This window comes from Calidris pugnax, unplaced genomic scaffold (genome assembly GCF_001431845.1).
Source record: "Calidris pugnax isolate Ruff unplaced genomic scaffold, ASM143184v1 scaffold25, whole genome shotgun sequence".
Classification (NCBI taxonomy): Eukaryota; Metazoa; Chordata; class Aves; order Charadriiformes; family Scolopacidae; genus Calidris; species Calidris pugnax.
Window position 1 is genome coordinate 7,884,572 of NW_015090805.1, and position 27,928 is coordinate 7,912,499.

The window sequence follows — 27,928 nt, forward strand, 5'->3', positions numbered from 1 at the left end:
CCAGATGGTCTGCGAGGAAGAAACTTGCTGACAAAATACTCCTGTCATCATTTGTCACCAAGGATAAAGCTCAAGCGAATGCAGAGGAAAATGACGCGGTCAAATTTAATTTGCTTGTAAAGGGCAAAGAATTAAAGCTCACTCTTCAGCCCAGTGTCTTTCTTTACAAACCTGCCCTCCCGCAGAAGGGCCTCCCCCGCAGGCAAACTGCCCATCGGGGCTTGAAATGCAGCCCGTCGGGGTGGGAATGTAAAAGCTGTGGGGAGCATCCAGCGCTGGCAGGGCTGCAGTTCGGTGCCTTCACCGTGACACAGCAAACCTTCCACAAGTCAAAAGAAAATGTACTTAAATTAACTCACGCCTGAGAAGAAGTAATATGACTAGGGGTGAAATCACTGCAGTTAATAAATACAACATTAATAAATGTAGTATTAAATATTAAATGTATTAATAAATATAACATTACTGATCACTGCCAGGAAGGCCAACAGCAGAAAACCTGGGTGCCACCACACACCTCTTGAGCAAGACTCAAGTATGTTGCCTTCTAAGGCTGATGACAAATTGGATTTAAGCACCCATCTGTATTTCTGCAAATGCATAAAAAGAAATTTCATTGTGAACTGGATCTTAGACGGCTTTGCTTTAATTATCATTCTGTAAAAGAATAAATAGATTAATAGCCTAACACCACACCCAATCTCAGAGGGATGCCAGGGACATAATTAGAGCTGTTCGATACCATGGTGATGGTCTGCAGACCCATCAGGGCACAATAAAGAGCACCCTATTCTCTTTTAACATTTTATTCCTTAGGTTTGAAACATTCAGTCACGCGTGCTATGCAATTCAAGTAATACACAACATGAAGTTACTACACAGTTACAACAGACTGAAACCAAACTAAGCCATGTGTTTATCATAAATATTATTTACATTATACCAAACTTCTTGCCTTGTTACAATTCTTCTTTCTTCTCCCAGATCATGAAAAATATGTGTTCCTTGCTCCAGTTAGAATGCAAGAGACAAACAAACCTCTGTACATAAACGGCAGAGCTTACAGGAGGGAACTGAATTTTTCTCTTCTCCCTAACTACCGAAACACCACAAGCTACACACTTCAAAAAGGAAAAAAAAAACACAAAAAAACCACTTTAGACTTTTTAACTGGAGCTGACTCTTGATCTCAAGCAGCGTGACACAGTATGTCCCTTACTAGTACAGTACATGTAACACCAAAACAAGATTACACTTTTTTTTCACTTCATCTAATGGCTATTAGTGATCCCTCCCCTAGAAAATTGAAAGTTCAGCTACTTCTTTTCTGCTTTGTTCAAGTAGCTTCTTAGCTAGCTTTCTTCCTCTGATTTATGTTACTTGCATGCAAGTCATTATTCTGGCAGATGTAAAATAAGCTTCCCACAGAAAAGGGTTGTATTTAACAGCAGCAACTCGCTGGACCAAGCCAATCATTCAGTCAACAAAGAAAACAGATCTTCCTGCCGCTGCAAGTTAAGTTAATGATGTCTTATCCTGCTGATTTCAAAGACAAAGGAAATCTGGTGTTTCTAAACAAATTTACGTCCTTTAAGATCCAAATGTTTCAATGTGAAATTTGGGGAAGGTGTACGTGCCAACCCCTTTCAAGGAGCAGGGGAAAGTGCCTAGATGTATGTTCAGCATGCACTGATACATCGTATTGACAAATAACCGGTGAAGGGAACTTTGTTCCATTTCTTTTTGCCTTTTAAAAGCTCCCTGCCTTGTTGGCCTTTGGAGCTTCTGCTTGGCAGCTTACTAGACGCTGGCCCCCAGGCTGGTGCACATGTTTTGCATGTCCCTTTTCTCCCTGTACCCTGAGGTGCTCCCACGGTGGTGAGGCTCACAAGGAGGAGGTCCTTGCAGAGTCCCACCTCCTCCCACAGAACTATGTATTCATCTGTAATGCTTGGTCACCCCCAAATCCACACCGTGCCATGCTGGGCCTCGCTTCAGACATGGCTGGCCTCTTCCATCCAGCAGTAGCTGGTCACCCTCCTGCAGCACCATGGTTTGTGTTTGAGGCTGCTCTGTGAAGCTCTTGGTGCTCTGCAATGTGATGCAGTCAACAAAAAGTGAAGAATTCATTTCCCTCTGAAGCGCTCGACCATTTTTACAGCTTGAGCCCCCTCTTTGATCTGTAACACAGTATCTCCTTTAGAAGAAGAAAAAATAGAACAAAGAAATTCAAAATCTGAAATGATACCTTGGCTTCCACTGCCAATTTTGCGAAAGGCGTGTAACTAAAGCTGCAAGCTGAGGGAAAAGGCTCCCAGCTCAGAATGGAAACCAGTGACACTGATACGCCTGCAGAGAGAAGCACATCAAGGGCAGGGAGGAGGAGGGAAAGATGAGCAGAGAGCAAGCCACTCGTTAACCTGGCTACACCACATCGTCTTCTTGAGGCTCCAGAGCCAGGAGAGAGGATGTACAGTCTCTCTTCTCTTCTTGAAGACACAGGCTTTGGCTCTCTTGTTTCCAGTACGTTCTACCATCAGCTCCTAACTGCACTGCTCCACTGGCCACCAGCTGCAGGGCGATGGGAAAAGCCCGGCACTCGGCTTCTTTAACCTTTTCGGACAGTGTCTCCTCGGTGTCATCTGCCTTCACAGATACCGGCTCCTGGTGGATCACTGCTTTTGGACTAGATTCCTCCTGAAAGGGGAATATTGGCAGTCTTTCAGAAGAGGCTGGTGAACAGGCTCAGAAAAGTTATGGATGATGCAGTTGGGACAGAGAAGGTCTCATGAGAGATCTCGGTGAGCACATCTGTAGCTGTGTTCAGGAGGCTTAAAGTACATCTGGAGAAGCTTACAACCTCCATTAGGAGGTACATTACATTATATTAGGGGGTACAGCGGGGAGAGAGACATGAGCTACAAGATTCAGAGGGCAGTTTACTGAGGTCAGGAAAAACTGAAGATAAAAAGGTCATATGAAGGAAGAAGACAGGACCTCAAGAAACCACAAATGCAACATGTCCCCCACATCTTCCTGTTTTTACTGGTAACAATCCCAAGATTTCCACACATTTACAGAATCACGGAATGATATAAGGTTGGAAGGGACCTCTGGAGATCATCTAGTCAACCCCCTTGCCAAAGCACGTCCGCCTAGAGCAGCTTACACAGGAGAGTGTCCACGCAGGTATTGAATGTCTCTAGAGAAGGAGACTCCACCACCTCTCTGGACAGTCTGTTCCAGTGCTCTGCCACCCTCAAAGTAAAGAAGTTCCTCCTCATGTTTAGATGGAACTTCTTATATTCAAGTTTGTGCGCATTTCCTCTTGTCCTATCTCTGGGCATCACTGAAAAAATACTGGCTCCATCCTCTTGACACGATCCCTTTGCATTGATCAGATCCCCCCTCAGTCTTCTCCAGACTAAAAAGACCCAAATCCCTCGGCCTTTCCTCGTAAGAGAGATGTTAATCATCTTGGTAGCCCTCTGCTCTATCCTCTCCAGCAGTTCCCTGTCCTTCTTGAACTGGGGAGCCCAGAACTGGACACAGTACTCCAGAAGGGGCCTCACCAGGGCAGAGCAGAGGGGCTACTCTACCTGCTGCTCTTCTGCTACCTCTTCCTGCTTCTGCCTTCAGAAAGAAAAGAAAAAAGAAAACTCTTTTTCATAACTTACTCGGTGTTAGGCAAGAGGACACTTACCAGAACAAAATGCACGGTGCAGCCTGTGACTTTGAATCCACTTTGCAGGGCTTGCTGATGGGCATTTCCATCCTTGATTGGTGGGAAAAATGAAGGGGAAGCATTCAAAATTTTCCCTGGGCATCAGTGTGAGAGGAGAAAAAAAAGTGAAAAAAATAAAATCAATTTGAACTGAATTTCCTTTAAAAATAAAAGTGAGATGGGATTATCAGTTCAAAACAACAGTGTTGAGGACCACTCAGGAGTTTAAATGGTCTGAACTGCAGTCAGAATATAACAGGGCATGTTCAGATTCAGGTTAAAAAGAATGAAGTATACATGGTGTTACGACCCCTAAGGAAACCTGAGGAAGCACTGCTCTGAGCTGAGGAAATACTGCTCTTCCAGGAACACAGGTGATGGGGTGCAGGCTGTGGCAGTAGCCAGGGAAGCACATTTCAGTTAAGACCAAGGATCTCATTTGCTTTTCCATCTGTGGATGGACAATGTCGTAAGTCTCTCCCCTCCCAGGTGACCAGCCCTCGTGCTGCACATGAGGGGCTTGGAAGTGGACTTCATGCTGCATGCTCATGCACAGCCATTGCACAGATGGAAGTGATCTTCATAGGAAACATCATTCCCAAAGGAGCCTGTCCAAGTGCAATGTGCATAGTGAGTGACTAACCTCTGAGCCAGGCCTTAGGAGCTGGCTCCTGGTGCCCACAGCCAAAAGGAAAGAGGAGTGTGTGTTCCCCCATCTGCTGGCCTGGAGCACATCTAAAGCAAGCTCTGCCCCCCAGCAGAACCACAGTTTCTCGGGGGTCTGTGATGGCTGCATTTCCAGCACACAGTCCAGAGCAGCGCTACGCTGTGCAGCCCTCAGGGCAGCGCAGAAGGGAGATCAACTGAGAAATCAGTCTCTCTCCCATGTTTTTCTGAGTGACAACTGCAGGGAGTAAGTGCAGCACAACTCCCCAGCACGGCTCCTTGACAAATGACACAGTTACGCTACCTGTCCCCTACTGCAGACAGAACCAAACTCCTTTTCGCCCTCCCAGAGGAGGCATTTCTCCTTCCCATCAGGAAGGCAGGCAGACCAACTGCAAACGTGAGTGTCAGCAAGGCTGTGAGAGATTTAACCAAAAGACAAAGAACCATGACTGTGTCATTCTGGTGAGACCAAGCACCCATATTTTAATTTCTCTTTTACAGTTACCATTTCTTACCTTTCCATTTTCTGAGAAAATGACCAGACAAAATTCTCATAAATCCTGACAGACATATTAGCTCAACAGCGAATTCTTCAAGAACTCGGTCAATCGTGCTGTCAAATTCAGAGCGACTCCCATATAACTTATGGTCAATCACCTAAAACACATCAAAAGCCATATCAAAGAAATAACTTTGTGTGAATGAGAGACACTACTTGGGCAACAAAGAGAATGCAAAACAGATTAATTCCAGGGAACTTGATGACTTTTAAGGTTATAAATTTTTACATTATTCAGGACATTTGTGATCTTTCACATTCATACAAACATTCCTGGTAACACCCCAGTCACTTGCTAGCTAACACTGGCTGTTTCACATAGGATGCCTTCTAGGATTTGGAGAAAACCAGCCCAAAGAGAAGCCAACTGCGTAAAGAGAAACATGGCTAATGTGGCATAGAGGGAAACAAAGGGGAACACATTGGAAAATACTGACCTCTTACTCCAGAATGTCTAGCTGAAGACTAAAGTAAAAATAATAATGACTCATTGACATCATCTCCACCAGTCAGTCTATAGTTGTTTACTGAAAATCATGAACTTATCTAAAAAGACAACAAACTTGTCAGACATTCTGTGTAAGGAGAGGAGTCAAGTCTTCTATTTCTACTCCACCTCTCAGCGGCAGCTCCCAAGCCAAGTGTTGATTTCTGACTCTGTTCACGAGGACATTAAAAAAAGGGGCTTACAAAGCTCCTGCCTATGGAAATGTGAATAAATTTTGACATAACTTTGTTTACCAGAGATCTGTCTTTATATTGCCAGAAAAAAAAAAGTAACATGAATCCAACTCAGCTGTTGAGGAAGATTGCTGAAAACTTTTTAATGCATGGAGAGTCTCCACCAGCATTTATTTCCATCTGTGCATAGCTGTACAAACATGATAACTGCTCAAAGTCATTAAACATTCAAAGCAGGAGTTCCTGGTGGGCTGTATTTGAAATCCCAAGTTGCTGTATGTTTTCAAAAGACACATTCTACACTTAGTCAAATATGATGACATCATGATGTTAGCATATTTGACTCTCCTTCTAAATCTTTGTTTTATGAAACAAACCAGTGAAAATTTCCATAACATAGTGCTACTTTACTGACTACAGGTAGGAGAAGAGACTTGTATGGTGCCGGTGAAAGTCATTGAATACAACACGAGTTTCTAAGAATGGACGAGCCAAGGAGACAACATGCTTATGTGTTTCTCAGAGCCTGAAGAATTACTGATTTCTGTTAAAGCTGGAAGCTGCACGGGCTACAGTCTCTGACCCAAATCATCAAAGCTCTTGCAGAAGGAGCATGTAAGTATACTGATTTCAGTGACATTCAAGCCCATCTCTAAATGTAGGCACATGCTTATTTTAAGTCCCTTCCTAACTCTGGACTGTAACATTCACTGAAGAGATGAGAAAGACACTCACAGCCTCCAGTGAGCACTGTGTTAGGTCCATGCAGCGTTCAGCCCTGTCTCTACTGATAACTTTGACAGCTTTGTGCTGCATCCACATAAAAGTTTTAAACAAAAGTGAAGCACAAATCCCTACCAAGCATCTCCTAAAGACCTATAGATTCAGTAGCTGTGAGCTGGTCATAAAAAGAAAATGAGTGTCTTTACCCTGGTGGGAATTCCAGCCCGGGCTGCATTTCGTAGTTCTTCCACACCAGACTTGTTGGAGATGACAAGCACAACTTGAGCACAACTGCCTGGCTCTTTTGCATAACTGATGAGCGCAGCAAGGTTTGTGCCTCAAATGAAGAGAGAGCAAACATTCATGAAACAGATGAACATCTATGTTACTGAGAATTGGCTCTCCATTCCGTTTATCTAACAAAAGTCTTATTTTCAACAACGGCATGAATAGAAGAGGACTAAGGAATCTGTGCACTAATCATGCTCATTTGTTAAGCAGTACAACACACCTTCTTGACTTCCAGTCAAAACCTTGGTTTTAGAAGGCTCCACTGAAAAAAAAGGCAAGGTGGACGCACTGGTATCAGGGTTGAATTCAGCCTCTCCTTTGTAAGGACATTTCTCTGTGTGATGATAAATGAAAGCTCACCTGTTCCAGAGATGAGAACAGCTACTTTAACTTTGTTCTTTCTGGGTTGGTGTTGACTCTCGACAAGAGTGCTATTCAGCAGGTGCTGGGGGCTGCTCAGCTGCAGAGCTTCTAGAAGATTCTTGACTTTGATACGAGAACCTCCTTCAAAAATATGAGGAAAATGTTAAAATAACTTAGATTTTACTTTTCCATCTAAATGTACTTTGTATAGTTTATTAATCATAAGTTTCAATTAAGAGAAAAACCTATCAGAAAAACCTGAATTTATGCTACCATTAATTGAACTACAAAAATCTGTACTACTTGAACAAACACTAGTGCTGATCTCTATGGACTCACAAAATTGTTTGCAAAGGCATGGATTTTTTAAGGATTATTCCCATCTTTGATATCTGTCTTCTTCTTTCTCTCATGTTGCAAAATTACACTAAAAATGATGTGGACAGAACTGAGGTTGCATTTTGGCTGCCCAAACTGCTCCCCAGGCTGTGTGGTCTCCAGGGGGACTTTGGCTCATCTCTTGCTCTATGTCAAGCAATGGACATACCAGAATGAAGACTCACCATCACATATGACTGTACACACCTGTGGCCTATCCTCAATCTTTGCATAGGATCCATAAGAGTTGGGAATGGGTTGGAAAGGAGGTGGGTTGATTATGAGTACAACTGTGGTAAAATATAATCAACTAAACAATGTTTGAGTCCTTACAGACAGTCATTAGAGGGATTTACTCAAGTCACAAACAGGTACTAGGTAAGATACTACTCAAGTTTCATCACTCTGAATACAAGTCATTAACTTCTCACTGCATTTGATAATGAAATCTAGTTGTGAGTGTATCAAGTGGCCTCCAGCCTAATCAAATAACAGAAAAAAGATATGAACTACAGAAACTTTGCAATAACGAATCTCTTCAGTGCTTACAGCACAGAGAATAACTGGTACCTCCCAGGAGATGCTCAGCACTTCACAGAGTCACATGCTAAACCAATTTACCCTGCATGAACTTAAAAAATTAAATAGCACATCCTAAAGTGGAAACCCCTCTGAGATGAAGCAGATGAACCTGTTACACCTTGAATCAAACCATAGTCTGTTTACTGAGTGTCTTCACTTCCCATTAGGACACTTGCTAACCTGTGTGACACGGAGCAACAACTTTCCCAATCAGCCAAGCTTCCTCATGTCTCTGTACATCCTTGAGAATATGCTGAGCCAGGTCCTTCTGCACAACCAAGACTGCACCAATTCCACAATTAAATGTCTGAGCCATCTCCTCCTCAGAGAGGCTTCCCTCCTTGTAAAGCCAGCAAAAGATTTCAGGAATCTTCCAACTGAGAGCATCTGAAAACGATTGAAATGTGTGCATGGTTACCACAAACGTTTGCTACCTGTCTTTTATTATATACAATGACAATGGTGTATTACAAGAGCTGATAGAGAGTAATTCTTGCTTTTTTAAGAATACTGTCCAAGGAGGACACTAACCCAACATTCAGTCAAATTTATAGGTGCTGCTTAGCTAGAGGTTTCTAGCCATAATTTGTGCAAGCCAAGTCTTCTCTAGGCTTTACATCTCTTCTGTAAGAGATAAAGGAGCCATGGGACAAATCATCTTCTGGCTTTTTTGTATTACTTAAGCAGATCCTGGTTTTCTGTTTCAAAGAATCAGTAATTAGTAGAAGAGTGTATAATTAGGTGTATTGATGGGCAGACTGGAACAGGGCTGGGTGTTCTACACACGGACGGGAAGCATGGATGGGCTTTCACAGTGACCCTACTCACACAGGCATTGCCTTAGGTTGTCTGTGGAAAGCTTGGTGGTGCAGACTTGAAATCTTGACTTCACTTTAGAAAACTAAAAATCCCTTGGGCTTGTTATCTTGTCTGTGGTTCCAGGCACTGGCAAGCAAGCTAGGCATCACCTAGTAAGCTGGGTTTATTCTTTTCCTTTCTAATTTCATTCCAGAGAAATACAGACAGACATACAGACACCTTCCTTCCCCCTCTCCCTATCCCCACAACATTTTTGGACTTCCATAAAAATGGTTTTCTTTAATATTTTGAACTTTTTAATACTTTGCCCACCTTTGGCTTACTTACAGATGTCAAATGCTAGTCTGTTGTGGGGAAGCTACCACCTACCATAAATCTGCATTTAATATGTATGTGTGTGTGTGTCTGTACATGTACTGTGGAAAGATATGGACCTGATGGAGCGGGTCCAGAGGAGGGCCACAAGGATGATCAGGGGGTTGGAGCACCTCTGCTACGAGGACAGGCTGAGGGAGCTGGGGTTGTTCAGCCTGGAGAAGAGGAGGCTCCGGGGAGACCTAATAGCAGCCTTCCAGTGCCTGAGGGGGTACTGAAAGCCTGAGCGTTCCTACAGGAAGGCTGGGGAGAGCCTGTTTACAAAGGCCTGTAGTGACAGGACAAGGGGAAATGGCTTTAAGCTGGAGGGGAGCAGATTTACATTGGAGATTAGGAGAAAGTTCTTTACTGTGAGGGTGGTGGAGCACTGGAACGGGTTGCCCAGGGAGGTGGTTGAGGCCCCATCCCTGGAGATACTCAAGGAGAGGCTCGACGAGGCCCTGGGCAACCTGGTCTAGTTGGGGGTGTCCCTGCTGACTGCGGGGAGGTCGGACTAGATGGCCTTTGGAGGTCCCTTCTGGCCTAGACAATTCTATGATTCTCTGATTCTAAATCATGCAAATTAATTCTCTCAACAAGCTTCACTGTTTGGTCAAAATGTTTAGTATGGAAAGGCGTCTTGCAGAACACACAATCTTCTCAAACACCTTTAGTCCTAGAGATGGGCTGCCCTCAAACTCTCCTTAAATTTTCCTTATAAATGACAGAGTGGTGATCATCAGCTTATGCTTGCTCAAAATAGGAATGCTTTTGGTAGGCTCTTTGGAAAAGCATTGACTTCAGGTCATTCAGTGTCCAACTATACAGACACATGCATTTCTGAGTATCTCTATAACTGAAGCTGAAAAGTCAAATCCATGCTATATATAAATTTTGTCAAACAGAAACAGTCATCTTTAATGTTTACCTAGGACAGCGCTGACATGTTCTGGCAGGATTCTGGAGATGCCTCCCAGCAAACCCTCCTCAGCAATGAAGGCAAAAGCCTTCACGTGCCCTGAGCGAAGGACGGGCAGCAAAGACGGACTGTACATTTTTGCTGGGGTCAGCAATATATCTCCTGCAACCAAAAGCATCAATTCAATCAATTTGTTTAAAAGGTCATTAGGTGTTCAGTGGGAATGCTTCTCTGAACAGGTTCCCTTCTGCTCTTTGTGGCAGACTGCACTGGGAAGCAGCAAGAAATGCTGGCCCACTCTTCCAAAACTGTGGAAGCAAGCCCCCATACTTACCCCAAAGACTGACAAACCCTAACCCACCCTGAAGTAAACAACCCTTGGCAGCACCTAGTTATGAAAATGACTGAACACAATTCATTTGCAGGTTTGGCTTTTGAAAAGAAAGATATTGTACCTAGAGTCTTGTCACCACAACTGCCAGGTGCTGGTGAGGAGTAGTGTAAGGAGGACATTAAAAGAATCTTCCTTATGATGCTAAAGCCACGGCCGTGAATCCCAGAAGAGGCCAGTCCAATAAGCACATCCTCCTCCTCAGCTCTCTGCAGCCCCAGGAGCATCTGCCCTCGCTCCACTGCACCAACCACAAAGCCAGCCAGGTCATACTCCCCAGAAGAATACATCCCAGCCACCTCAGCCATCTCCCTGCCTACATGGGGAGAGAAAGCAGTCAGCACTAGCTGTAAACATTCTTTATTGTTAACTTTAGCTCTATAGCATCTCCTAAAATAAGTAACATATCCAAGAGACATGCAGCCTAAGCAGTGCATTCAGATATATTTTTAAAATCCTTGTTGGTTTCTTACCTCACCTCAAGACTTCAAGAAAACAAAGTTTCATGACGTTACTGAAAGAATAATTTTTTTCTTTTTTTTCATTTCATGCTCCTTATCTGGCACCTCCCTGCTATGACTGAGTAGCAGAGGGAATGAAAACATATTAAGACTTCAGGAATGTAAGGCATCCAGTTTTGCTCTCCTTTGTACAAGGATAAATAAGCAAGAATAAGGACCCAAATGCATGAATAGTAAAAATCATCCCTCTCTGCTGACCTATTTTAGAGATAAGGAAGAGTTTAAGCCCAAATGCTTGACTCTTTTTTTCCACCAAACAGAAGCCAGCTGTTCTACTACCACATAGTGTTTCTGCCTACGAAGTCTATTTCACTAGTAATTGTTTCAACATTGGAACCTTCAAATCTCAAAGGAAAGGAGTGTCCATACCCAGGAAAGCACATCCTACATTTCTGCAAGCTTCAGCTATTCCTTCTTTGATTGTTTCAGTCACTTCAACATCAAGTTTGCCACAGGCAAAATAACTGAGGAAGAAGAGAGGCTCCGCTCCTTGAGCCAGGATGGCATTGACACACATGGCGACCAGGTCCTGACCGATGGTGTCGTGTCTCTTACATACCTGTGCAATCTGCAAAACATGGTGGGAATGAGTAGTGGTGACAAGAAATATGCAAAACTCAGACATTAATCAGTCAAATAAGCAGAAATCTTATTTTGCCTGAAAAGAATCACAAAAGAACATACATGCAGAAGACACACTGGTGCATCACCTAGTTTTTATCAAGAGAAAGCAGCTCATTCTCTTGCAAAGAAAAGAAAAATGTATTTTGTTTTCACTCCAATTCTAGCTCCAGCTACCCACAACTTGTCATTTCGGGTTGGCTGGTTGTTTGCTTTTTGGAATATTATGTCAAATCCAGAATATAAGGTGTCTAAAAGCAATTACAAATTCCCAGGATATTCATCAGAACATCCTAGTAATTTCCAAAAACAAGATCAAGTTGCTCAAACATCACTGTGTGTTCTGCTTTACTTTTGCATGCTAATTTCACAGGGCTACATGGCAGAACTGAAACAATTTGTTAAGTAGCTTTTTTCTTCTTCTCCAAGTCCACAGGGAATGAGATTCTTCACTCCCACCCTCCCCAAGGGGTCTTTTGATCTCAGCTCTCTCAGGTCACAGACAAAAACGTGGGCCTGTAGCTCCCTTGAAAGACAGGTCTTTCACAAAGCAATAATACTTCCCTCGGGAAGGCTGCTATTTGTTTTTTAAAAAAAAAACACTTTTCAAGGTGTTTGCATCCTACAACCTGATTCAGACATCATGACTTCTATAAAGCGGTGACATTTACACTACTTTATTACAAGCAGAGGTTTCTACACTGTCATGGATACACCCAAGCAGCTCCATTTGTGCCAACTGCTGATGTACATGCACAGTATCAGCTCACCCAGTGCAATTCATCTCTGTCAGTTACCACTTTAGGGTCTGAAATAGGACAAAGGTTACATATATACATGGATAAATTTTCAAGGTAACTACCTTTTACTGTCACAGCTCTATCAGTGTAGTTATAGCAGTGCAGAAAAGCTCAGTACAGAAAGATGGGCAAGGGAAAAATGCAGATAAATACTATTGCTGGCTTCAAAACAGTAACAGATCAGCACCTAAAGAAAGTCTGAATTTGGATTACAAGCCCGATTTCTTTCAGTGGCTGATGGATTTAGAAGTGCTATGGAAACCAGTTGTCCCATGTCCTTTGTTGCATTACAAAATCTCCCTCCCACTGATCTAGTAACAATTCATATAGTCATTAGCCAACTTTTTTTGGCCAAGGAAGAGTCTTGGGAACAATCTGTGTAAACACAGTTGGGAATGCCTCTCTGCCAAGCAGTTGGAACAAAGACACACAAGAGCCAGCACCAATTGCTTTTTCATGCTCAGAGGTGTCCAAGAATGTAACACTGCAAAGACCTTCTGGATTATATTGTTCAGTCTCCTGCTGTCGCAGGAAGCCACACAATATCATCATCCCACTACTAAAGGTATAAACACCAACTTGAAACAAGTTAAGTTGCTGTGTTTGACCAGTGAAAGGCAGCTTCGGATCTCCAACTCCTCTTTTGGCTGAAAGCCACCCTCTGCTTCAATATATATATATTCCTGGCTCAACTTATCCTATGTATTTTTGTGTAATTAGCATTCTTTATCTGTTGGCTTCTCTTCTGCTTTAATGTTTGTCACCTCCATCATTCTTTTCCATAGTGCCCTGACAAAGGTAACCATGCTACTTCTCCGCATACAATTTATTAAGCTAAGTCTGACAGTCATCCTGTCCTGACCTTTCTTAAAGCCAACAGGCCCTCTATTTTACAGGAGAAATTCTGGTTCTCAGTTTCTAAAGTGCTCAGCTATATATTTTGGTTTATTATCATTTTATCACAAAATCTCCAGAGGCTCCACATTCTCAATAACATACGCACAGGCCTTGCTCAAATGATCATCTACAAAGTTCAAATGACCATTGCAGTGCGCTTGAGATGTATTTAGAATGCTCAGAAGGGTGCAGAGCGTGCAATTAGCTGTGGCATTTGAAACAGTCTTGGGAGATAACATGAGCTTTGCTACAGCCAAGTTGCAAGTTACCTGCAGTTTAGGTCCAAGGCCTTTAGTTTGAGATACCAAGATAGGATCATCATAACCAGATGCTTTCAAGTCAAAGAAACCAGCAAAGCCTCCTACTTCTGAATGACTGCCTGCCAAGTACAAATATGTCAAGGATCATTTTTAAGGGAAATAAAAGACCCAAAACACTCTTCAAGGCAAGTACTGTAAATTATGATCTCTTGGAGAAGACGGCACTCTGTCCACTGACAGAAACATGCAGAGCTTTATGAAGCATGGACCCCAAGGCCACATATTTCGTGGTATTGTACATAGATCTTTATTATTCTGTTTGTGACCTATGGATTGTGTATAGCAAAGGTTAAACATTTTACCAAACTGTTAACAGCTCACCTTTTTCTTTATGTAGCTACTTTTTTCTAAGGGGGAAAAAATCAACAAGAAATTTTCCTCAGTAGATCACTGCTGAGAGTAAAGAACATAGTCTGAAGAGCACATAACAAGTTCAGTGATTGTTAGCCACACCCTAATAACTGTTTGGGTGTTGTACTTATATATACAGCTGGTAGGATCACTTCTGCCCAGTGACATACCAAGCCATTCCATTAATCCAGGAGTTAATTCTGTTCACTAGACTAACCTTGAAAAAGTGCAATCATCCCCACGTTAAGCCAACTATTTTTTAATTAAGCAAATGAGGAGTGATGAGAAAGAAATGAGAGTTTTCTTTCTTCATGGTGACCCCAGCCCAGCTTCTCAAGCTCAATTTCAATGCCAATACTGAGGAAATTCAAAGATTCTTCCCAGTCTTACCTGATCTGGTACCACTTACAACTGATGTTTCTGGCTGATGAAACAAAACATCACTGGTTACAGCTTCCACACGTCTCTCTTTGTATATTAGACCCCTGTGGAGAGAAAAGGACATGCTAGCAGCAGCAGTGACATTTTCTGCATAGACCATCATGCATGACACAAATAGGAACAATAGATATAAAACTCTGGACTAGCATCTGTTTCTGCTAGTGCCTTTGCTTACATACAGAGAGTGTTTGAGAAGTCGTATACCCCGATGGCCAATATCCTTCCTGTAAGTGGCACCCTTGAAATGTATGGCTGCTACACCCCTGTTGGCTTCTCCCAATGCTTTCATCAAGTCCTCTTTAACAGCAGTAATGGAGAGGACTCTGCCACCACTTGTCACCACTCTGCCATCCTTCAGCGTTGTGCCAGCATGGAACACCTCCAGTCCTAACTCTTTGGCTTGCAGCAGTCCTACAAAAGCAAAAGGAACTCTTGAGTATTTTAAATCACATACTATGTTGGCAAAGCAGTGAAGACTGAAAAAAGGGAGAACAGGCAAGAGAGAACAATAAGCAAGGGAGAAAAAGAATAAAGCCTCCCACTTTACCTTTCTTCCAAGAAACAGCATTACCACTGAAGGGTATCCCTCTCCCCTGGCCCCCAGACTCTCTTCTGACACATCCAGTTAGGACACAGATAACAAAGGAACAGAAATAAGAGATCCAGGAGCCATAGTAGGACGTATAACTAGCCTGTGCCAGGGCAAAACTGTGCTGAATATTGTGATTGTGAATAATTTGTGCAGGGCTTTTCTGTATGAAATCACAGTTCACAGCAGTTTACTGCTTGGATTTTCCCCTCTCCCTGATATTAAACCATTAACGTTAAAGTTACCCCAGCACTCCCCTAGCAAGTCTGCTGTGCCCACTCCACACAATTCCCTACCACACCTGGAATCAGTGCTCTACGAACACTTGTAGGTGGCTGTCAAATGTAGCTAAAAGAAATGTAGCTGAAACAAATGACATATTTTATTCTTTTAATTTGTTTCCAGGTATTTTCCTGTTAGAGGAAAGCAAGACTGTTCAGGGGGTTTTTTAGATACATGTTTTGAGGCGAAGATAAGGGTAGAGGAGGAACTGCTGCCATCGCTTGGAAAAAGTGAAACAGAGCAGTTTTCCCCTTACTGTCAGCTAGACGGTTTTTATAAACAAGTACACGGAACCTTTATACTTGCTGAAAGTACAGTGTGTTATGTTGCCACAGCATGGCCCTGACAAGGTCAAAGCTGAGCCCCAGCTGGCCTTGCTGTAATGGAAACCTAACTCCTTTCCGTGATGTTTTAGCAACTATTCCAGAACAAAATGTTTTTTAAAGCCATTAGAATGTGGGAATCAATGTGGAAAACAGGAAAAAAACCCAATAAAACCCACAACTGCAGGGCTTGGAGTATAATAATGAAAGAATGAATTTAATTATGTTGTTTTGACTTTTTCGTGATCAACAAGCAGAGTGGTCATACAACCTCACTCTTAAAGTTATGAATATCAACTTGAAAAAAGTTAAGTTCCTGAGACTGAGCAGTGAAAGGCAGCTTATTAGCAGAGAGATTCATTCAGTTATGTGGTTTGGATTTTTACAGTTACAGAAATGCAGAGTTCCACAGAATATCACTGACAAAACAAAATAAATACAGTGAGTGAACTGGAAGAGGAGAGTGGGCAAAGAGAACATGACAGCAGGTTTCTGCTCAGGGAGGAGGTTATGTTATATTGCTTTATCCCTGAGCGATGTAGGATAACCGGAGTTCTGAAAAAAATAAGGTGGCCTCGATATAATATCAAATGTCTGGGTTGCTTTACACAAGCAATAGTGTTGGACTGGCAAGGGAGTAACTGAAGGAAGTAAACATTTAAAAAAATTTAATCTTAATATTAAACCACAACAAGTTTAACACAGAAAAGGAGTATTGATCTGAAGTCCACATGCCCAACTTTCCAAAACCCCTTTGAGCCTTGTGGAAAAGAGGTCCTTATTAGTATTACACAGTAATGACCTGGCTGGCTGGCACAAGGGAAGGAACCAAGTTGATGGTGGAGGCATGAACCGCTGCTATTTTAAAGGCCACAGGTCCTCAAGTCTCACCCTTATCACCCGATCAGGCATTAGCTAAGATAACATGACCTCCTGGCAAGGGAGCAAAGCTAGGAAAAAGCAGTCACGTGCTGACAACGCTGTGGTCCATGTTTCCAGCACAGTTTGTGGAAGCACTCCACGTGGACACACCAGAGTTGCTCCAGGAGAACATAATTCCCCATCACATCTTATGTCAGCAACCAGCTACAGACAGAGCTTCAGATAATGATACGACTTTAAACATTTACCCTCTGTGCTACTTCGGACAGGCATACATTCTAATTAAAAGACCTCGCTGAACAGCTATCCCTTCCACAAGGACAAGAAGTGACAGATGAAGGCAGACTCTGATAGCGTGTGAGGGGTGGGATGGAGGAAAGCTCTATAGATCTCTGGGAGAAGAGTTATATGCAAACCTGCTGAAATACTACACTGAAATTAAATAGTAAACAACCTATTGCAGTTACCTGTTACTTCCATGCCTTTGTCACAATCTCCTGGGTATCCTGGACTTGCCATGACCACACACACAGCTGTACTATTTTCTGACCAGGCTGGCATGAAGCTGCAGAGTTTGCCATCAATTGTTGCTTGAATCACTTCATAAAAATCATTCTTAAGCAGTGGAAGAATAACCTGCAGAAAATTTTCATAGAGATAGAAGCCAATTTTTATTTTGCTGTCTTGTTGAAATTCAACATAAAGAAAATCCAATTAATCTGTAAAATCTCTATCTGCGAAACTGAAAATACTGCATTTCCCTGTGCTAGTAGATTTGAAAAGTACAGGTGAGGGTTAATTTGCAGCATCTTTTTCCGACAGTCACAAATTTACAAACAAGAGATGTGAGATTATGTAGAAGGAATATAAATTTAGGCCACTACCATTCTGCATTTATCCAGAAAAATAAAATCTGAGGAACAGCTCTTTAACTCATATTCTTTAACTAACAATTCACAGAAGCTGAGAAGCTAAAATTTTAATTTACCTCATACATCATCTGAGACATTCTTATTGAAATCTGCATGTTCAGGGGAAGGAAGACATAAATCCAAATGTATCACACACATTTCCTTAGGGTAACAGTCAGAGGTAAAAGAATAAAGCATATTTAAGTTTCCAGTACCTTTCACTCACCTGGCACTGAGGGTCACCAAACTGACATTTAAAGTTTAAAATTTTCAGACCATCTTTAGTAAGCATTAAACCTGTTTGCAGCACACCTGAACAGAAAGAACACAGCCAAGCAAATGAATTTAAGTGCTTCTTTTTCAAGAAGTCCTTTAAACACAACACAGTATTTTGGAACGTATGATGCATTTATGCAAACTGCAAGGAATTAGGAGCAGGGATTCTGCAAGCAGTTACACACAAGCCATAGTAATTCCACAATAACCAAAGTAGTGGCTAGCAACAACCTGAGGAACATTGCATCACATTTTAGACCAAACATAACAGAAAGCAACCCCTCTGCAGCAGTTGAGTTCCACCTTCTGCTACAGCCCTCTAATTGCAAGCATTCAGAAATCAGAAGGAACCAACATGTTGAGAAAAGCAGTTCCTGTAAAACCCCACTATGCAGACCTTGTGACTTTTTTACCATTAAGTGCACTATTGTTATGCATAAATATAGATGCATAACTCTGGATGTCAGGCAAAAATGCCAGAATTCACTACTTATACTAACAAAAAAAACCAAACAGAAACTTACTAATATGTGATTTCTACTACAACACACCTATAAGTATTCAGTCATCTAAAGCAGGCCTTTTGTTGTATCATCAGAAAACCAATTCCCAGAGAATAACAAGTGTTAAATTTTAAACCCCAAACAGCTTCAGGTCCTCCAGCATTACTCTGAAAATGCTCAGCTCCTACTAAATTCTTACTGTGGATTTGGACATTGTGAAAAAGTTACCAAATAGCAGAGAATACATTGCAGACTGGAACCCAACTCTTCACATGTGATCTCGACAGTCTTCAGTACCAAGAGCAGCCATTGGCATTAAGTGACAGCTACGAGTATCACTTTCCTTTTTCAAAACAGCCTTTAGACGAGGACCTTAAGAAAACTTACACTGCTGTATATAGAAGTGAACAGTACAACTGAACCCAAGTATATATTGTACCCTGAAATACAAAGAATCTGATTGCAACTGTTTTAATAAAAAATATTTAATAAAAATACAGTATATTTTATGGAGAAAAGATGAAAGTTCTTCTCTGCAAAGGAGCAGCTATAAACCAAACCAGTGAGGCTCAACACTGTGTGAAAAAAATAATTGCTTTTTAATTTAATTAAATATTATTTGGAATTCTAAAGCAATCTCTAACAATGAAACTGATCTCGATATGACTTTACCTTGTTTTTCAGTTGAATGTTTACTTACCTACATATGCTGTTCCTTCTTGTCTCATACTATCAACAACATGTTGAAGGACAGCAGCATTGATTTTCTCCAGAAGAACTTCTGGAACCTGACGATCAACATCAAACTGATTGAGACAGTGATGACATTTGCTGGACTAGCTCATAGGACCTGGAAGGACTGGGGTAAGTAAATGCCTCAGGCATGTTTTCTGCTGCCCCACTCCCAACCAGTGCACTCCTTCCATTAGGGTGCCACTGGCTGAAGGACAGACATGCTGATCCTCTGTCCTCCAAGATTTTTTGTTTGGTTCTTTCTTTAGAGGGACAATTTTAAGGAGGTTTGGGACACTGGCAACCTGGGCTGTACACAGAAAGATTGTTTCTGTACTTACAGAAAAACACACTAATAATGTACTTGGGCAGCATATTTAGAACAATGCAGTCAATTTTAAGAATAAGAACAAGAAACCCAAGGTTATGTTCAAGACACAAAGCCTCCAGTAATGCAGGGAATTTTGCAGGGACATTTGAAGTGATGCTAATATGAGCAGAGAAACATCAAGTTGAAGAATAACGGGAAAGGTAAAAGAGAGATCATTCCTCAGAACACTGGTTCATTAAATCCTAATGAATTACTGTTAAAGTTTAAGCCCTGTACTGCCCTTATACAAGCAAAGTATCAATCAATTCCAGAAGAAATCTAGCCTATGTGATAGAAACAAGTCTGAGCCCTAAAGGAGATATATTAACCACAGATGTGATTGGTCTTATCGCAGGCTGAGGAGGAGGACTGCTATACCTGAGGAACTGGGCAATAGGCTCCCATCCCTCCAGTGTTTGGGCCCTGGTCACCATCCAATAATCGTTTGTGGGCCTGGGCTGGTGGCATTGAGGCAACAGTGACACCATCCGTGAAGCACAAACACTGTTAAGAGATGCACACAAGACAGAAACAGTGATGATGTCCTGTCCTAAGGGAAGTTAACACTGCTGGTCGCAGGTTGAGGCACAGTTCCACCAGGAAAATTTAGGAATCAAAGACAGAAAGCAATAGGATGCACTTATTCTGCAGCAAGCCCACCAACTTGAAGGATTCCTTGAGCTTTCTTTCTCATTTTTAAATAATCAAGGGAAATGGTAGCCCTCATAACAATTCCTCTCTGATTAATTAGATCTTGACCTATCAATCATGTGGACATATGTTTACCTTAAGGCATGTGAATAGTCTTCATTGACTTGGCAGAATTATTCATATGTTTCACATTTAATGTGTGTGTTTGCAGATCTGGGGCCTAAATAAGCGTGAGGTATTCTCAGTGCAGGACAAACCTTGCACCTTAAACTTCTCTTCAGTTTTCACGTGGCATATAATATGCATGCTTAAGCTTTATCTTGCCACTGAGTAGTAATTCATGGTAACGTAAGTGCTAAGACAGGCACTAAATATTAGCACAAAATTATTGATGTAACAAGAATTACCAAGATAAAGTCCACACAAACATGTTTTAGGTCACCTTAGGAAAAAAAGATCATTTTCCACCTAAAAAGATCACCATAACTGCAGTTTTATGGCTAATGCAGAACTGACAACATACATTGATTAGTATGACATGAAATTGCTCAGATTGCATATTTACTTATGTTAAGTGCAAATAAACAAAAAAACGATTTAAAAAAAACCTTATGTGTTTATGCATAGAGCATAGCAATAATGCCAAAGAATAAAAGCACATAACCACACCATCGATCACATACAGAAAGTTCTTCCCCTTGAAGAAGTTCTTCAATAACAACCATCTCTCCAAACATTCTGTCCTGTACAAAAAAAATAAAAATCCCCAGTTAGTAAACATCTACTGGCTAAATAATGTTTTTATTTTCTTTTAACAGAAAAAACAAAGCATATGGAAAGTATCGGCTTGCTTGAATTGTGGTATGTTGAGCAAAGCCAATAGAATCTCATTTGGAGATAAGGATGAGACATTGAAATGCACCTTATTGAACCCAAAGAGTCAATGGAAAGGGAAAAATTTGTAGGGGCAGGGCAGCAGGAGTCAGCGCTGGAACGAGAGTTCTGTCGCAAACTCTACAAATCTTTGCTCACTACCCACTGTTTAGGGCAAACATGAAGAATTTGAGGATGATACCCAGAGAAATTCCTTAGTCAAATGGGCAAGTTTGTCCTGAAAATACTTTCTTCCTGTAGCCAGAATTACAAACTCACAGGCTACAGAACATCAAGAATTGGATTCCCACCGAATAATTAAAGATTTATCCACCTGCATAATCTCTTGGACAGCTCTGCAGGCTTCTTCTTTGCTGGCTGCAATAGTCACTTCTTTTCTAGCAGCAGGGCCCCTTGCCCGTACAACTCGTGCAGGAAAGTCTGTGCTTTAAATAAAAGCAAAAGTGAGATTCAGGCGTCCCTACTGCATCCAGTGAAATTATAAGTTTTAAGCTAACCGCCTCCCATATTCTTCCTGTTTTTCTGAACAGTTGAAGAATAACACTTCAGAAAAATACAGTCCTTGCTAGCCCATCATGCCATGGAGGTGAGATGCATCAAAAGACATGTGGCAGCAGGTCAAGGGAGGTGATTCTGCCCCTCTGCTCTCATGAGACCACACCTGGAGTACTGTGTCCAGCTCTGGAGCCCTCAGCACAGGAAAGACATAGATCTGTTGGAGCGAGTCCAAAGGAGGGCCATGAAAATGATCAGAGGGCTGGAGCACCTCTCGTATGAGCACAGGCTGAGGGAGCTGGGGTTGTTCAGCCTGGAGAAGAGAAGGCTCCGGGGAGACCTTATGGCGGCCTTCCAGTACCTGAAGGGGGACCCACAAGAAGTCTGTAGAGGGACTTTTTACAAGAGCATGTAGTGATAGGATGAGGGGTAATGGGTTCAAACTGAAAGAGGGGAGATTTAGATTAGATACCAGAAAGAAATTCTTTAGTGTGAGGGTGGTGAGACACTGGAGCAGGTTGCCCAGAGAAGTTGTGGATGCCCCATCCCTGGAAGTGTTTAAGGCCAGGCTGGATGGGGCTTTGAGCAACCTGCTCTAGTGGGAGGTGTCCCTGCCCATGGCAGGGGGGTTGGAACTCGATCTTTAAGGTCCCTGCCAACCTTTGCTAACCATTCTATGATTCTATAACTTTAACACCTTGCAGTTTCTTCATCTTTTCCTTGAGTTGGGTTACTGTGTTATTCCTGTCATAGGTCTGGAAAGATGAACTCATTGATTACTTACAGTTTTATAACACCAGATTACAGTATATAATTCTATAAACCGCTATAGAAGTTCTGTTAGGGGTTGTAATGTTAAGGCTGAGTCAGGTCTGGCATATAAAGGATATGTTAGAACTAGTGTAATTGCTCCACTTACTCTTAAACACAAACTAAATCTAGAAGAAAAAAAAAAAAGAATAAAACAGCATAACATTAACATATTTTAAATACACTTCATCCATTCACCTCTCTCCAGCTTGTGGACAGTGAAATAAAATGTCCCTTTTGAAGAGCTGATTCTACACATTACTAGCCTGTTTTCTGAAACAACATCTTCTTCCTCCTTTCCACAGGACTATTTATATTAGGACAAATATCAACCCTAGGTTTACAGAAGCAGCCAAAGCAGGCTCACACAAAGCTCCCTGTATGTACGCTGACCTGAGATACAGTTTTCCTTTTTGAATTTTATGCATGCTTACTACAGACATACAAGTTTTTGGCCTGTTCTCCTACATGGCAGTAATACAGACTAAATGCTGCTACAGAGCAAAGTCAGCGAAAAGGTTGTTTTTATTAAAAAAAATAAAAATTAAAATCCACTAGATTATACCAGTGACAGCAAAGACGAGGAGTCCATGAAACTGACACACGCAGCCACAGAGCAGTGTAGCTGAACACAGCAGCTGCTGTGAGGCTGGACCAAAATAGCCACAGTGGTAAGTTACTCTCCCAAAGGATCCCCAATGACTTCGGAGGCATTACCGCTCAAAGCAATTGCAGAGATATGCAGTTACATTCCTCTCTCCATGTAAGAGAGATGTTGTCTAGTCTTGAAGAAATATCCTCCTTAAGTTATGACTATTTGACCAGTTCCTCCCAAATCACTCCATAGATAGCATTCTGCTGGTATCTATCTGTGTAGAAATTATTCTTGACCTTACAGACAGATTTATTGAAATATTTTTCTCTGACACAATTTTTTTGCTTTTTTTAAATAGCTAACTAGCATCCTGAAGAAACTGATCAAAGGGAAGAAGAGCTGTGACCTGTGAAGAGAAAAATTGTCCTGTTTAGGTCCCTGCACCTTCACCATCTGTGTCTAATTACAGAACTAATTCATTCAGTAGCTACTTGAGAAGAACAACAGTTGAAGAATTACCAAGTTCTAGGCAACTATCATGGGTGAAGGCCAAATGCATAGACAACTTGACAGAGGAGTTTCCAGTTCCATACATACAGAATATGTACCTGATAATAAACCTACAAGCTTCCTGAGGATTGGTGAAGGCTTTCCATCTTGCTGTTGGGATCCCATGTCGATCCAGAAAGGCTTTGGCAAAACTGGTGTTGGATGCCAGCTGGGCTGCTTTTGCAGATGGTCCAAAACACCTAACTCCTGCTGCTTTTAAGTCATCAACAATCCCTAATTATTAAAATAGCAAAAGAACCAAGTCATCTCTTTGGAAACACCAAGTCATTTTGACAAAAGAAAAAAACACATAACCATTCCAGCAGTCTGTTACGCTCTTCCTTGTCTCAGACAGGCAATTCATCCTTAAAATAAGATTCTGCATATCCAATGACCTGTTTCATCATTTAAGAGTCTTTAGCTCTTTACATCACTAAGGCACTGTCACAGTTACCACCCCATGACTATTACTGTCATGGGTGGTCTGGATGTTCTGGACATCATTAGGATGTCTGGTACTTCTGTTCACTATTTAAGACAGGGAGATCTTACCTCACATTACTTTAAATGTACCTGATGGTCTGAGTACTGTTGCATACAGCAACAATGTTAGGCCTGTTCCAAGAAAATTCTTTATATAAAGGAAAGCAGAGCAGAAGATACAAGAGGAACTTGTAACCATTAATGACTCTTGATCCTGCATTATTTCCCCTGCTGATTTCTAACATACAAAAAACCAGCATATAGCTATGAAGCCAAGTGTTTTAAATGACTACGATTTATATCTACAAGATAATCCAATTTTTTTTGCTCTTCAGTTTAATTAAGTCAGTGTGTGTCCTAAGATCTGAAAGTGGTCGTTTTAAAGCAGACTTCAAGGTGCTGATTTTTTCTGTCAAGTTAATTTATTTCAGCCTTACCAGCTGCTAAAAGAGCTTCTTGTCCAACTAACACAAGCCCAATGTTATGATCTTTGCAGAACTGGGTAACAATCGTGTGATTGCTCACTAATACAGCTGAAAAGGAAAAAAAAAAATATAATTAAGTTACCACTGTAAAGCCTAATAAGAGATGGGACATGAGAATATCATTGTTCCATTGCCCTAAGAAGTATGATTAAAATAATGAAACAGCCCCCATGAAGGCAAAATAAAACAAACAATGTAACAATGATAACAGAGTCCAGAAGAAACACTGAACAATTTGCACTACTATATTTAGAGCACATCTGCTAACTTGGTAAATGTATTTTATTTGCTATATGTAATCAGTATAAACTTTTAAAGGCTGCTTATCTGCTTTAACAAAAAAAAAAAAGAAAATAAAACTACAAGTTTGTAGGGAAACTCAATTTCAACGTCTGAGTAAAGATTTACTCAATGACAGTGCATGATGTAGCTAAATTTAGCTGAGTAGACTGGGCAGACACCAGAGAAATTTCTATCCAGAAGTTAATAAGCTCGAGCCTTCTATTCCTCTGTTATATTTTTCTGAAATTGGTAAGTGAATTTAAGCATAACAGTGGGAGGAAAGAGATGAGGTGTAGAAATACACAGTCTCATATAAACCTCACTATCTTAAGAAGCTAGGCTAAAAACAGATAGAGTATGATGTTTAATTAGGCAGTTCTAAAATTCAGAAACAAAACACACAGGAAAAAAATAAATATGTGCCTCAATTTGTGGTACCAGTAAAAGAGAAGAGTAACTGTTACCTCCTACTGACTCAACACAAATGTGGTCAGTTTTGTTTCAGTTCCAACGCCCATATTCCTGATTACTTGGCATAATATTCTATTTTTCTCCCCCTTTTTACCTGAATTTGAAATTTTTCCATTATCAGCTGTTCCTGCATTCCCTGGAGCAACAAACACATGCTTTACATGTGGAGACTGGGCCAACTTCCAAGCCAGTGCATGCTCTCTCCCTCCACTGCCAATCACAAGCACTCGATCAGCCATTAACCTGTGCAAACCCAGAATCATCATATATAGTACCATCTATTTATTTCACAAATCCATGTAAAAATAAGCAAAAATATATAAATTATATCTTTCACTTGTAATCGGCAAGTAGTATCAATCCAGTTTGTATTAGCAAGGTATCTATAAGACATCTGAACAAAGTGACTGTACTAGTAGTGTGACTGGATGGATGCAGCATTCACATTTGGTTTAAATATTGACAACAGTGAAATCACTGAGAATTTTTTCCACTTACTTCAGCATAGTCAAGATTTCCTCTCTTAAGTATCCACACTGAAATAACCTTGTCATGACTTGGTCTCATCAAGTCCTTTGCACAACTACTCAGGACAGCACAGAGCATCATACAAATGCTCTACGTGACTTACCAGATAAATGTATTTCAAACTGAGCACTGTGGTCAATCTAGGAACTTTTATGAGTGTAAACATCCTCCGTGATAAATGGCAAAGGCAGTTTTCAGAACAGATTTTATACTTTGACAATTGCTAAGAGGGTAACTTCAGCAGAACAGCATGCTCCATAAAAGAACAACTGTTAATTTCACTAGCACACTGACATTTAAAACAGTCCCTCAATAATATTTCTAGGCAAATTAGTTTTAATTTATTTCAGAAATATTATCATACTCAACATAGGTCACATCTGCAAACTTAATTTTTCCATATGTGCTGAATATGGACAAATGTCAGAAAGAACAAACACCCCAGAACATGACCTTTAAGGAAGATGTTAATGGCATAAACCAGTCCTTACCCAGGAAAGAGATAATAAATTAAAGATACCACAAAGCACATGTTGCTTTCAAGCAACATGTCAGCAATCTTGCTCCCAAGAAATCGTAACCATTGATTTGAGTTCATTACAGTTTCCAAAGGCAAACAGAAACTAAATGGCGACACTAAGGCATATTTCAGAAAAGATGTTAATAGAACTGTGATAAATCAATAATCATGTTTCAAGTTCCTAAGACAGCATTAAGATGTCTTAACCCAGTATCGGCAAAATAAAATTTAACTATATATATTTTCATAATTATTAAATTGTCCAAGTACAATATAAGTACTTCAAGTAGCCTCACCTTGGGGATTACAGATCGTTGTGGATTACCAAAGAGACTAATTTTGAGTTTTAGGTATAGTGCTCTAGGCGTATAAACACAGAGCATATGCTTAATGCTCTATCAATCGCCAGAGTGATTTCCTTGCAAAAGACTTTTCTAAGCCTTTATACTGTGTAACTATCTAATATGTCAGATTTCGTCTTTCCTTTTGTCACTGCTTGACAAATAATTCTGGAGTCACTAGAAAGTTGCTGTGAACTTAAAAGTGAAGGGTTACAACTGCTCTAACAAAGACATCAACAAAGCATCATTAGGCACTACGGTCCAACCATTATTGACAATAATCAAAGCGTTTTTAAAAGAAAAAATAGGTTTTCCCTTAAATATAATTTCACAATTCATTGAAGTTTTCTAAGGCAGAATAAATTAAAGTTCCTGACTAGGAATACAGCAAAACCAAGCAGTGCCTCCTAGCCTATGGAAAAAATGCACATTTCCATTCCACATCACAGCAAAGACACTAATGACATTTTTTACAAAGGAATTCAAAAGAGCGGTGGAAGAAAAGAAAGTTGGTAAGACAGCTGGTCCTAGAGGACAGGCTGTAGAGAGGGACATCTCACTTGAATCATCTTCCCTTACCGTGTCAGACCCTGCTGTTTGTCCACACAAAAGGCTGAAGAGTCCTCCAGATAGATTCAAGTTCTTCCTCCAACTCCTGCTTCAGATCCCAATGATTTCTGATCTCCTAAAGACAAGGGCAAGAATCTCACTTGAATCATCTTCCCTTACCGTGTCAGACCCTGCTGTTTGTCCACACGAAAGGCTGAAGAGTCCTCCAGATGGATTCAAGTTCTTCCTTCAACTCCTGCTTCAGATTCCAACGATTTCTGATCTCCTAAAGACAAGGGCAAGAGGGTGAAAGAAGCAGACAGACCCGCATGCTGCCCTGTCCTCTTTTATCATCCTATTTAACAGGAGGATCCCCAGCAGGATCCCCGTAACGTCACCCGCCCTTCAAAACAGACCTCCCTGCAGACTTCAGCAGCATGGACCATTCTCCTCTCTTTCCTTTTTTCCTTAGCTAGCAACAAAAACAACTCCTCCCCACCAATCAGTCCTACAACCTTAATAGTATTCAACCCTAGGGGGAAAAAGAAAAAAAAAAAAAAGAAGCCATAATGTGGCATCCAAAAGCTGAGATCATTCCTCAGATCTCGTGTTAAGTGCAATTTTATATGCTTTGACAAGGAAAGAATCTCAAAGATAATTTGTAAAAATAAAACACAGCTTTCATGGTCAACAGCTAAACAGAAACACTCAGTTAAAACTTGCTTACATAACTTCCACAGACCTATTCTTTGTAATGGAAGATATTCTTAGATGTATATATAAAGGTTATTTTAATATTTAGCACATACTGGAATTGTGCGCCCCTTAATTACTACCCTTTTTACCTTTTGAAGAAATTTAATACGAGCAGAGCCAGAGGTACAATGTATAATAGGTGTTATTTTATTCTCCACTGGTTCCTACACCATCCTCTTCCACAGCCTAATCCTTTCATGATAGTATCTGAAATCCTTTGGTTAACATTTGGCAGGCTTCACTGAAA

General features: G+C 41.1%; 1 protein-coding gene across 6 annotated transcripts; it reads right to left on the reverse strand.

Moving 5' to 3' along the window:
• Window positions 1-792: 792 nt before the first annotated feature.
• On the reverse strand, window positions 793-27,883 carry LOC106885656 (trifunctional purine biosynthetic protein adenosine-3-like). Of its 6 annotated transcripts, none has more exons than XM_014938012.1 (23): window positions 27,771-27,883; window positions 27,106-27,211; window positions 25,082-25,230; window positions 24,187-24,282; window positions 23,326-23,500; window positions 21,131-21,242; window positions 20,607-20,666; window positions 19,651-19,776; window positions 18,871-18,958; window positions 17,618-17,703; window positions 16,948-17,116; window positions 14,584-14,815; window positions 14,354-14,448; window positions 13,562-13,671; window positions 11,344-11,542; window positions 10,518-10,769; window positions 10,072-10,224; window positions 8,151-8,357; window positions 7,008-7,151; window positions 6,563-6,693; window positions 4,909-5,050; window positions 3,704-3,819; window positions 793-2,697 (listed from the first exon to the last, which is right to left on the reverse strand). In XM_014938012.1, the coding sequence occupies exons 3-23, from the start codon at window positions 25,224-25,226 to the stop codon at window positions 2,425-2,427; spliced, it is 3,111 nt and encodes a 1,036-aa protein (XP_014793498.1). In that variant the 5' UTR covers window positions 25,227-25,230; window positions 27,106-27,211; window positions 27,771-27,883; the 3' UTR covers window positions 793-2,424. The 6 variants fall into 6 exon arrangements, 5 of the variants coding, with proteins under 5 accessions (XP_014793498.1, XP_014793499.1, XP_014793496.1 ...); XM_014938013.1 differs by lacking the exon at window positions 27,106-27,211 and adding an exon at window positions 26,956-27,061 and having other exon boundaries at window positions 27,771-27,851; XM_014938010.1 differs by lacking the exons at window positions 27,106-27,211; window positions 27,771-27,883 and having other exon boundaries at window positions 25,082-25,250.
• Between the last annotated feature and the right edge of the window lie 45 nt (window positions 27,884-27,928).